Here is a 13,304-nt window from a genome sequence, read left to right on the forward strand (position 1 = left end):
GGTTTGGAGAGTGCAGTTCGTTATACCTGCTGTTGCCTCTCCTGACACTTTAACAAAGTTGAAGTGAGACTTGCTCCCAGAAAAGCATCAATTAAAAGTCTGCCTTTTATCCATTCTGTTCCCAAAAGCATTCAATAATTCAGTGTTCATAAAGCCTTTAGGAACTGAATGCACCAAGCTCCAGGGCAGCCACTGCTCCTAGCTTCTTTGAGTTTTGCTGTCTCACTGTTCATCTAAAGAAGCGAGCTTGGTAAATATAAAACTTATCCTAATATCCTTTTTAATAACAGAAATAAAATGCTGAACAATCAGGATCCAGTGAGGCAATTAAACCAAATGAACTTACCAAATGGAAAATCATACATGAACGCTTAGTATTTAACTCTCTTAACTATTGTTATGACTGGTCCTTAGGTGAGGTCCCCAAATTTGTTAACTTCCTGAACGGGACCCCAATTTTGTTACACTCCCAGGTGAAGAGGAATGAGCTAGCTCCCCTTCTTTATTCAACCTTCTCGGTTGTTCGCAACAAGGTTAACTTAAAAGGGATACCCTTTCCCAGTCCAAATGTATTTACTTTTGGAAGGAGCCAATTTAACTAGGCTTTCTTGAATCAAAGAAAGAGTAAGTTTATTAGTTACCAAAACCTAAAGATAATAAAAATTCAACACACATACACACAGATCAGAAATGGGAAGTTAGGACTCCAAATAAAAGTTAAAAAAAAATTCAAATCAGTCTTTGGCTTGTCCATAAGGTGTAGATGGCGGTACATTGCGGCTGTTGAATTGGGTGATTCTGGTAGAGCTGACTTTGGCAATTTTGCAGTTGGTTTGGAGATACTTGGTTATGCAGGATAGCCGAAGAGGCTGTCCTTTGATTGGTGGCTTTTGCTGAGCCTTGCCTCCAGCAACAAAGAGAGACTTTGCCTGCAACTGCAGGAATGACTAGTTGGTAATCCTGTGCTGTCAATCTCACAACACACCAGCACACACTACACTGCTCTGCAGCTAGCTTTTTACCCCATTTTCTTTCTGTGTATTCCAGGAGAGGAAATAGTCATCTTGCATTCATATCAAAACAATTTACACATTTTGAGATATAAATCAACAGGAGATGGATTTTTGGGTGACTGCTGAGACGTGCAAATCAGTCTTATGTCTCCGCAACCACAGGAGATTAAAGTTCAGTTTTTTGCATCTTTCTTATCTCCCTTTCAAGCGTCTCTGCTTGAAGAAGGCCATGACACCTTTTCATGTGTGCCATTCCATGTTCTCTCAGGAGAGGTCTGTCAGCATAATCCACATAGGAATTTTCCAGAAAGTAATCACTTTACATTATCATCCATCTTTTGCTCAGCATCTTGCTTGTATTTCTTTAAAAACACAAGTCTTCCTTAAAAGGTTAATATGCTCGTGAGTAATTTGAGGCTGTAATCGGCTTCCCATGACACTGTGTATGCCTATAGTTGTCCCATCTTGTTGGTTTTTCTGTGCATAACATTTATATTGCAATTCTCATGTACAAACCTCCCTTGGAAGTGGTGTATAAACAGGCAGCCAATCCGTTATCATCTGGCTAATACTATTGGCAAAAGTTAAACCTACCTCCATTTTACTAATGCGCAATTGCAATTCAAAATGTGGAAAAAAACCTTCTAAACTTGAGCAAAAAGCGGAAATGTAACCATACATCATTTTCTTTTAAAAATTACAACCACAGTTTGAGTTTTGGATCAATCACTATATTTCTAATTATTGGTTTGTGACAAAATACCTTGCTAAGAACTGATCTGAAAAATTTCTAAAGACAAAGTAATCAAATTATCTTAGGAACAGACTATAATCCTGCCATTTTTAACTTTGACAGACCAGCATTAACGCAGATCATCCCAAAATCTTGTCAACCAAAAACATTTCTTTATAACTGAGGCCGGATGCAGCAAATTGTTGTTCAATAGCAATAATGAACTGCCAGAGTTACTTTAACTCGTGACTTCTGCTCTTTTGGATTAGTTTATTATGAGATACATTTGTCAACTGTATAATGAATGATAATTATGATTCTGGACCAGACCCCCAAGTTTTTTGGTGCAATCCAATTTTTTGTTTAAAGTAGACAAAGTTTGAGATTCAAGACACTTGCTAAGAGAATAATGCCACAAGATTCCACAGGTTCTGAACAAACAAAAATACACTTTACTACACAAGGTCAGAAAGATAAAACAATTTACGAAATCTATCTTCTGCTCTAACATTCGGGGTTAATATGAGGTATATGTGAATTAAAGGCAAACTCTAGTTGAACACACCACACTGCACAATAAATGGTAGGTGCAACCAAGACAGGTTCCACAGGTTTCTCAACAACTCACCCAGACCTCAGTAAACACTGTGAGTCAACCACTTTCGTTGAAACACCTTCTTCCTCATGAGGAATTCCAGTCTTCACCTTCGAAGATCTCACCTTGGAATTCCCTCCAAAAGTTGCTCCACTTCGAATTGCCTCAATGACTGATCATCTCCCAGGGTTTTAATCTTATCCCCCAAGGCTCTATTCCCCTGAATTCCCATGTCTGCACTCAAGCACCAATTCACAAGCACATTTTCAGCTCTTTGGCCATGGCAAGCAGAATACCACTGTTCCAAAGGGCTACCTTCACCTCCAATGGTCCACAGCACAGAACAACCAAACCTTTACTGCCTTCTTTGACCGTCAGGGCTTCTCCTGAGCCCTCTTCGATCACCAGGGCTTCTCTTGAGCCCTCACCAATTAAAGTCTGCCAACCGCAGTCCTTTATCTGTTTGGAGCCTTTTGCTCTGCTCCTCTATTTTAAAATGGGACCTCTCCTTGTTCCCTCTCCCTTTGGGACATCTCCCTATCCCCTCTCCCTTTTCCGATTATGGTGCATCACTCCCAGACCCTGTTTTCGCACCATTTTCTTTTTACGCAGTCGCACTGGCGCATCCTCAGTCCGAAGAACTAAAAATCACCGGATTGAGCATGTGCCACCTGCTCCCAGTCCACACTTGTGCTAAATTCCCGAAGCACATTTGGAGTTGCAGTTCCCAGCCTCCCAAAGACAATAAGATAAGTTTCATCCGTAACATAATGAAAACATTTCTCAACTTTTTCTGGCTTGATTTTGAATCTGATTGGATTTTAATAGGCTGCAGACAGCAGGTAAAAAATGTTATTGGCTTACAAGAGTGACAATATTATAGAATCAATATTTTCATACTTACACACAATGACCCATGTCACAAATGCCATGACCAGAACACATCCAGGGGCATGCTGAAGCAAGGATCACATTATCAATAGCCCAGTTAGCCGTCCCATAAGAGTATTCCATTTGAATCCATCTGAATCGGGTCCTCGGAGAACTAATTACACAACGGCAGAGTAAATAAATTAGTATCAAATGGAAAGGTAATAGTTAAAAAGATCATTATCAACTTCCAGAAGTTGAAAATTGACAATTTAAAATTAGCAATAAAACCTGAATCCAGTCTTACAAGCACTGTTCTGGCAAAATCTTTTTTCTTGCACAAAAATTATTAAGGCAACGATAAGAGGAGAAGAGTGAAGGCCAACACTAGCTGTAAACAAATGCACTACTAGGCATTACATCACCATCATATCTGAAACAGAACATCTGCTGGGGGATTTGGGACAGATTCAACTGTACTGTTCTCACCTGTCATCTGCAATATTTGTTCAAATGCAGAATTTCTTATCTCCTAGAGATATAATTATGGAAGTCAGTACTCTTGCCTTGGGCAGTGATTCAAAGGATCTGACTGTTTGGTTTCTATGGTGATCCAGAGACATCTCAGGGATCCAGTCCTCAAGCAATATAAAGATGCATGTACTCTACTCAACAATCTAAAGATACACTTATCCTTTGCTCCACAATCTAAAATTGCACCTACTCTACACAATCTTTCCTTGTATAATATTATTCCCTCATTTCCAGTGTTTCTTTTTGTTTGACTTTGGTAAATCCAAATTGAGCAGATCAAGGGCTGCATTTGAATCCAAATCCAATGCCCAAAATGCTTCTGAACACTCATTATAATTGGAACAAATGCTTAAGATCCTTATATTTAACTGTGCATTTCAAAGCTTCATGAGTATACTCTACCTTTATATAATTAATAATTTGTGACATTTTCATAATAAAAATTATCTATTTGTATGAAATTACTCTTTGGTGATAGCTTTCGTAAATTGTAGAAGGGACACAATTCCTGGTTAGAACTGGAGATTAGCAGGTCATGCTGCAAATGTGAGAAATGGTTTCAATATTATCAATCATTCTTTTGATATCAGATGCTCACCCAGAGCAACAAAGCAACTCAGAATTTCTAAAGAAATGAATTGCTTGCTCACAATTTTGAACTGCCTTGAGTTTTTTTTAAACTAAAATCTGGTTTCCAATATTTCTCCCAATGCCCCACTGAAGCTGGTAACTTGCTGTGTCCTGTTATATGGGTATCCATTCTTCAGGTGTGAGGTTAGATGGAGAGAAGAAAGTTTTCCTCTGTTCACTATTTCTAGTAAAATTGTAAATGCATCAGAAAATGGATTTACAATTTTGCTGTACAAACAGGAAGTATTTCCCTTGAGCGTCCACACTGTTTAATCATGATGGCGATGCAGTGCATCACAGTTCAGCGTGATCCCATTTTTACCTGATATCCACACAGGCACACTTACAATTTCTGTTTCTCTCTCTACCTAAGGAATACTAATGCCAATTATAGTGCTGGTAATGGAAAATCAACTAGCTCAATATACTCCAGGGTCAAACCTAAGACCTTCCTGTGTGGCTCAGTTTTTATACCCACTGAGCATCATTAAAAATTGCTTCCTGAAACAAAAATGTCCTTTTAAACATCTTGAACACACATGGCTTATACAGTAGGAATTAGTCTTCCAATGTTAAAAGTAAATTTATTCAGGAACTGTCCCATTGAATTGGAAGACTGCCAATGTCACTTCATTATTTAAGGATGTGAGGGATAAACTAGGAAATTACAGACCTACTAGTCTAACATCTCTTGTGAGGAAGTTACAAGAATTAGATATTAGGGACAGAGTGACTGAGCATTTGTACAAATATGAACTAATCAGAGGAAGAGAGCATGGATTTGTAAAGAATAAGTCATGAATTTTTTCAGCCAGTAACTAATTTGATAGAAAAGGGAGTGCCTATGGACATTATTTATATGGACTTCCAGAAGACATTGATAAGGGAGGCATGAAGACATAAGAGACTGTTGACAAAAATAAGAGCACATGGAATTTGTGGCAACCTACTGACAGGAGTGGGGAACTGGTGAGGAGATAGTAGACAGGACAGTAGGACAAAGCAGCCTGCTTCATTGGCACCACATCCACAAATATTCACTCCCTCCACCACCGACCCACAGTAGCAGCAGTGTGTACCATCAACAAAATGCACTGCAGGAATTCACCGAGGCTTCTTCGACAGCATCTTCCAAATGCTCAACCTCAACCATCTAGAAGGACAAGGGCATCAGACACATGGGAACACCACCACTGGGAAGTTCCCCTCCAAGTCTCTCACCATCCTGACTTGGAAATATATCACTATTCCTTCACTGTTGCTGGGTCAAAATCCTGGAACTCCCTTTCTAATAGCACTGTGGGTATACCTACACCATATGGACTGCAGCAGCTCAGGAAGGCAACTTACCACCAACTTCTCAAAGGCAACTAGGGATGGGCAATAAATGCTGGCCAAGCCATTCACATCCTGTGAATGAATAAAAAAAATGTACTCCAACTGGTAGGATGGGAGTTCTGGAGCACTGTGTTCAGTACTGGGCACTGCACCTCAGGAAGGAAATATTTGCCTTGGAGTGGGTGCAGTGCAAACTCACCAGAAAGATACCTGGGCTAAGAGCAATAAATGAAAGGTGAACATTATAGACCGCTACCATCTGGAAGGACAAGGGCAGTAGACACATGGGAACACCACCAGCTGGAAGTTTCCCTCCAAGCCACTCACTATCCTGACTGGGAAATATATTGCTGTTCCTTCACCGTTGTTGGGTCAGAATCCTGGAACTCCCTCCCTAGCAGCACTGTGGGTGTACCTACACCACATGGATTGCAGCGGTTCAAGAAGGCAGCTTGCCATCACCTTCTCAAGGGCAATTAGGGATGGGCAATAAACACTGGCTTAGCCAGCGATGCTCACATCACATTAATGAATAAACTTTTTTTTCCTGAATATAGAATATTATGAGATGATCATTTAGAAGTGTTTAAGATGAATACATGAGTTGACAGGGTAGACAGAAACAATTTCCTCAGATGGAGGGAGTCCAAAACCAAGGGGCACAGCCTTAAAATTAGAGCTAGGTTGGTCAGGGGTCATGCCAGGAAGCACCTCTTCACACAAAGAATAGTGTAACTCTGGAACTCTCTCCCACAAAAATCTATTGAGACTGGGGGTCAATTGAAAATTTCAAAACTGAGATTGATGGATGTTCGTTAGGCAATAGTATCAAGATTTATGAAATTAGGGTTGGTAGATGAAGTTAAAATACTTATGCCATGATCTAACTGTATGGTGGGACAGACTTGAGGGGCTTAAAGACCTAGAATTGTTTCTATGTTCCTAAAAACTTACATGGTTCCTGGAGATAGGTAGACAGTGACACGCTTCCAGTTCTGGAACCTCTGCGAGGTGTAGACCGAGCTTTCTGCGTAGTGCAGGCAGCCAATGCTGGGAGGAACACATTCCTCTGTCACTAGGTGCCAGTCTTTGCCTGTGTTCAGGGAGTACTGCAGGTGGATGCCATAGGAGTCTGGAGAATGAATGCCACAGCCTAGATTGAGCTCAAACTGCAAGAACGTGGAGGGGGTAACATGGAAGTCCCAAGTTTCTGCAAAGCGGGGCTTGCCTAGAAATCAGAAGAGTAACAAGCATCAGAGATGAAAGACAGTTTGTATTTGAAGGTTGAGAGGATCTAAAGAAAACATTTTATTATTTTTCACAAATTGTGGACTAACATTCCTCTGTTGGCTATAGGGCTAATTTTATTGATTTTTATTACAATTTTTTATTGACTCTGTGATGTAATTGTCGATAATATTTTCAAATACAGGTTAGTGGGGTACTATGCTCTGAAAAGTCCTGAGCAGTTGTTCGGAAGTAATGTTTGCATTTTTGTTCAACTATATACCTATATTAGCATTAAAAACCAGTGCTGTATCCTTTGAGAGGCAAAACATGTCTGCCTTTCCCCCTTGAATACGATACCAGTTGGATTGCAAATCGGAGGAATCATCAAACGTATCCTGAAAATCAGGAAGGGAGCTATCGTTCATTCCAATCAGGACATCATCTAAGGCCCACTGTGCACTGAGCTTTCCTAAAAAGAAACAAAAATCAAAGTTAGAGCATATGATGGGACACAAAATGTATTAAATGACACCCTGACAATCTGATCACAAATGAATCAAATTTTTAAAAATGTTACAAAGGCCATAATATTAACAATGTTTTCTTCACCCTAGCACGATATGCAATAAAGATTCAAGGCTAAAAATTAGTAGAAGATTGAAGCAAGAAGGGCATATTTGCCTCCTGCTGCCTGTGCCAGCTCTTTGCTCCAGTAATTCAAAATTAATCCCACAGTTATACTATGACCCTATCATTCATTGCTTTTAATGTTTATTAATTCTTCCCTTGAGAATTTCTGCCTCAAATCTTTCCTGTAGCAAACATTTCATGCCCAAAGAAATTTCATCTCCCTCTCCAGTTGACTAAAAATGTTAAAATAATGACCCACTCATCACTAATCTTATACTATTAGATTTCCCTTGGCTATTATAAAAGAAGCTTTGATCAATTTTAAGCAGAAAAAAGAGAAACTTGATGAGCTTCAACTGTCCATGCAATAATCGTGCAACACTAATTCCTGATTTCTATATTCAGTTGGTTTGTAATAATACAACTATTTTCCATATTGCTGCACAAAATGATTAAATGCAGAACAAGGATACAAGGCAATAATATAATTAAGTTCAAATGGGCTCTAATAGGAAAGCTTGATTAGTTTATAACTGTGATCTAATCTCCAAGTTTAAAGAAGGATCTTATTACTTTATGTAGTGACAGAAAATGAGATGTACTTCTCCATTTTAAGTGATGTGGAAAAGGGAGGAATTAGTGCAGATCTGACTTACAGCGAGTTGCATGTTTTTGGTGACTAATGGTGCTTGCTGAAGGACTAATGATTCTTGCATTCTTACTTCAAGCTAACTGAAAACCTTCTACCAGGAAATTCCAAGGCCAATGTGCAGAACAAATATTATATCTCAGTACTTCTCTGCAGATTGCATTTAAGTAATCTTGCAGTGTTTACATCCTTAATCTAACATTTCAGTTAAGACATTATTAAGTATCAAGAGAATGAAGGATCAACCATGATGCCCAACATCAAAAGATGACAATTTTACATGGTGACAGATCAGACTTAACAGGTGTGAGCATAGAATTTTTTTAGAATTTTCCTTTCTTAATGGTCTAATTACAGTTATCAAAAGTGGATGGACAATTTTCTTCCATGATCCAGAAGCTATAGTTTTTCTATTCTCTCCTTACAGAACTGCTTCTTGAGGGGTATCAGTTATCCCAGATTGATTAATTACCAGATTGAGTGCAATTTTGCACCACATAGCAAATTTTTCCTCAAATAGTGAATATTACCAAACAGGTGCACATAGTAAAACTATTATAACTTAATTTACAAACAAAGAACAATATGAAGCATATAAAATGGCAACTATTAGAAGTAAAATATAAATACAATATAAACAATAAAAAATATCTATAATTGGTAAATTTCCATTGCTAAGAATGACTTCTGATTTGGTTTAAAAACCTCTGACAAATTGTTCTTTCATATTTGCTACAGATTCTAATGAATCAGGATTGAAGGATTCAAAGACTTTGGGAGAGAAATTCAACAATGCTTCATCAATGTTTTGGGCAAATGATAGGAACTTCTTTATAGTACAATGGGTTAATAAACAGCTGTCACGTGCTAGAGACTCTGAACAGCAGATGGAATATTCTGTACACAAGTGAGAGGTGCTTACCCATTAGCTCATCATGTAAATAGTGAATATAGTGTAAATAAAGTAGTTTCGAAGTTAGCAGCCTGAGTCAGAGTAGAGTTACTCATGAGTAAAGGGAAATCTTTCTGGTAGAGATTAGGCCACGATACAAACCACAAAACAGTTATGGCATCTAACTTTGGGTCACAATCACCCAGCTCCAATCTCACCTGGAAGTGTACTGGCTACCAAATTGGAAGCTGACAACTTTGAAATGTTCAGAGGGTGCACATAATAGAGGTGTTAGGTGCCCTGCATATGCGAATCAGAATCCTAACATCAGTTCAGGACCCAGATTAAAATGGCTGTACTAATGGGAGGAGCTTGCGATGTACATGTACTGACTGCCCAGAAAATTTTTCAATAGTTACTTTCCAGGGGTAGCTGAAGGAGCACGAGTTTCTCCAGGCTGCACAGAAATACCGGGCACTGCTGCCAGCCTGGACCCACCAGCCCCTAGCTTCGCTCTCCTCCTGTCTGTGGGTGATGTCAAAGTTGGCAGGATTTGGTCGGTTCTTGATCAAGGTGCTGCAGCGGAATGTCTGACTGGTGTCTTTAATACAAATGAGGGCCAAGGCTCAATTTTGACCCCTCTGCAACAATTATTCACCTTGTACCATCCATCCACACATATAGCATGAGGTGGAAACACAGCAGCATGTGACATTAAATATACGCTATATATTCAGTGACTGTCAAAATCACACACTTTGCACTTAATCTTTGCTTTCAAAAATTAGCGTTCTCTAGATAAACGTAGTAACAAGGGTTGTTTTTTGAAAAAGTAGAGAGAAAATAGCCAATTAAATATGAAGGAAATTCTTTAGTAAGAGCTTGTTTACCCCATGCTGCTTCTTCCAATGGCTACTCTAATTCTCCTACCTCTTGGTCAGTTTCCTCATCTTTCTTCAGCACCAGGGCTTGTTGTGATCTTCCAACCTCCCCAGCTATCTGGTGTAACTTGAAGCTCACCACTACTATTGTGCCAAGTCTCTCTGTGAGATACTATATAACAGCCTTGCTACAGTTCTAAACATTGGAATCATTGTTTCAGCAACACTACGTCTGCCTTACAAAGTTGTTGCCTCTTGCACTTTGTTTAGGCCGTTCGTGGAGACGTACAGGGGAGGCTGGATATTGATACCCACAAGCCATATTTTAAGGCTAACCCAAATGTTTGAAGAGCCAATATTTAGTCTGTTGTCAACTTGGAGCAAGTGAGGAATTTACATTTTCCTTAAGACATAGGTATTGTAGACACTGCCTCAGAAACACGTAACAACATTGAGAATTATTCAGTCATGGTCACTGAGCTTTGAAGAAGGGTCATACAGACTCAAAACATTAGCTCTGTTTCTCTCTCCACAGATGCTGTCAGGCCTGCTGAATTTTTCCAGCATTTTCTGTTTTTAGGTCATTAATAGGAGGTTGCTTGAGTAGAAAACATGAATAAATTGCACATTTACCTCAATTGGTGATCCGTAATTTTAAAAAAATGTTTAATTATCTCTTTGTAAGAATGTACCTTAAACCAGATTATCTCCTGGAGCTTTATCAGAACCCATGGGCAAAAATTAAGTGAGTCACCCATTGCTGCTAAGACACCAAATCAGTGTAGATTTAGCACATTCACATTATCTCTAATGCATAGAAGAAATTCATTTCCCTAGGTATCAAATACTAAATATCTGGGAAGCTCTAAGATGTTTTCTCCCCCAGATTAAATCAAGCATTACATTGTGCAACTTTTCAAATAAAAGAAATTGCTGCAATAAACCCAATTAAAAACAGTAGAAACCACTGTGTCATTTCTCATCAATAAGTAGATAATTTTATGGATTGCAAACAAGAATCTGTTAATTCGGGCCACAGATATGCACAGTGCTATTTGCATGTACCCACCGGTTTTTAGTTAATTGCTATAATGTCTCACAATGGAACAAACCAATTCTTTATGGAACATGGAATTCCTACTGATTAAATCAATGAGACCATTTGCAACTGAAATCAACAAACCAATCTGATCTAAGATCAAACATATGCTTTGAAGTGAAAGTCAAGGAGTTAAGCCACTCAGCCTGTGTTATTATGAGGCAGGCTTAGTGAAAAAGGCACTTATTTTTCTCATTTACTTAAAAATGTAAAGGACAATAAGTGCATCATGGTGCTACAGCATATGACAAAAAAGGTGTTTTCTTCCTCCCTCACCACCAAAGAAGAAAAAAAATTGCTAACAGTGACTTTCTCATAAAGACAATGGCTCTTTAATATTGCGGTTACAACAGTATTTCTATTTATTTTGATAACAATTTTAATAAAAATAAACATTGCTGTGGGACTGGAAATTCCCATCCGAAGTCAATGGCTAGTTTGTCAAATTTTCTGTCCCACCTGCAACGATTCCCACTGCGGACAAGACCAGAAAATCCTGACCTTGAAGTTCATGATTGCTGCTGATGGTGTTATCTAGATTGATTATTTTTGGGCAGTTACTTCCAAACATGCATTATTTCTAGCTGTATGAGGACAACATGAAGGTACAGGGGTCATGTCCAAAAAAGACTTTTTGTGGCTTTTCTTCATGACATTGCTTTTTTTTGCCTCATCAGTCATTTGATGTTGTCTATGCTGTTACCCAATATTTTCAATTGGTTTTGATTTCAACCTTGCATTCTTTGGTATCTAGTTGGACAGCCTCCTTGATTTCATTACAACATACCCTAAAATCAGACCTTGAAATCAGATAATATCTAGTTGGCCAGAACTATCAATGAAGAGTCTGCTGCTTCAATAAAACAATACTCTGATTCTAAAGTGTAGTTTTACAGCTTACCATGTTGTGGCTGCCACCAGCGAAATGCTGTAGATATGGTTTTGGCTTCTGGAAGTAGTTCAATTGTTATTATTTGAGGTTGCAGAAAAGACATGTAGTCCAGCTCACGCAGAACATGCCAGGTTACTCCATTGTCATTGGTATACTGCACAACAATTCCTAGATTTGGAGAAAGGAATAAGATCACAAGAGACCCCAGGATTTTGTTTTACATTGGCAGATATCCCATGGCATTGCTTACAATGAGTCAGAAATTACTCTGTTCCAAGGGGTAAGGAGAAAAGCTAGCATGTAGAGCTGGTGGAGGTATGAAAGAATTTGGGAAAGAAAATTGTAATAGATTGTACCAGGGTGATTAATGTTAGCATTTTTAATTGTTTACTTATTTACTTACAAGGAGCCAAACAGATAGATAAGGAAATTATTTATCTACCTATTGCATGCACACTGACATAAGTTAGTCTCTGTGTGAAATATGGAGGAGTTACTTATAACTTTATTGGCCATCTGTTGGTTTTACAACGAAAATAAAAAAGAGATATATACATAACTAAATAAATTATTAATCTAATTTGTGTCTTTCCTTCTTTAGGAGATAATTCTGCAACAGTAGTCAGTACTAACAAACATTTATGCTTAAAGAAATATGTGAGGGCTCAACACTTCAATTCATTTACTGTCTACAAACTTCACACTGTCCTTCTTGAACTCCCCATTGTTTATACTGACCTGTTTGCTTCCTGGTTGTTTGTGTTAAACATAACAACAGCTTGTATTTATATAGTACCTTTAACAAAGTAAAACGTCCAAGGGGTTTCACCAGGTCATTAGCAGACAACATTTGACAGAGCCCCGTAACGAGATTATAAGGCAGATGACCAAGGAGGTCAAAGAGGTAGGTTTTAAGGACCATCTTAAAGGCGGAGGAAAAAAAGATAGAGAGGTTTAGGGAGGGAATTCCAGAGCTTAGGATCTAGGCATGTTGAAGGCCCAGCTGCCAAAGGTGCAGGAATTAAGATCAGGGGATACTCAAGCAGCCAGAATTGGGAGGAGTGCAGAGATCTTGGATGAATCAATTGTAGCTAGAGTAACCAGTTAATATAGCTAACTATGATAAAGTATAAAGAAATGCAGTGAGTGATTCCTCTTGAAGTCCCAGCCCCCATTCACCAGCTTTTAGTATCTGTTTAACTGACCTTTTAAAGTTGTTGCTGTGAGAAAGATCAGTTAGTGATACTATACAGCATTTCATTTTCAGAGTTAATTCAGTGAAAGACTGATGGGTTCATGCCTTACTTTGCTTTTGACA

The 13,304-nt window shown here is 38.7% G+C and overlaps 1 protein-coding gene across 1 annotated transcript in view; it reads right to left on the reverse strand.

The window, feature by feature from the left end:
* Positions 1 to 13,304, reverse strand: part of reln (reelin) — a 373,827-nt gene that overhangs the window by 88,472 nt on the left and 272,051 nt on the right. The window contains exons 34-37 of the mRNA XM_041202329.1: positions 11,996 to 12,154; positions 7,224 to 7,412; positions 6,668 to 6,941; positions 3,246 to 3,386 (exon numbers count right to left, since the gene is read on the reverse strand). Of these exons, the coding sequence (XP_041058263.1) occupies positions 3,246 to 3,386; positions 6,668 to 6,941; positions 7,224 to 7,412; positions 11,996 to 12,154 (763 nt within the window). The remainder of the gene's footprint in view (positions 1 to 3,245; positions 3,387 to 6,667; positions 6,942 to 7,223; positions 7,413 to 11,995; positions 12,155 to 13,304) is intronic.

Source organism: Carcharodon carcharias, chromosome 13, assembly GCF_017639515.1.
Source record: "Carcharodon carcharias isolate sCarCar2 chromosome 13, sCarCar2.pri, whole genome shotgun sequence".
Classification (NCBI taxonomy): Eukaryota; Metazoa; Chordata; class Chondrichthyes; order Lamniformes; family Lamnidae; genus Carcharodon; species Carcharodon carcharias.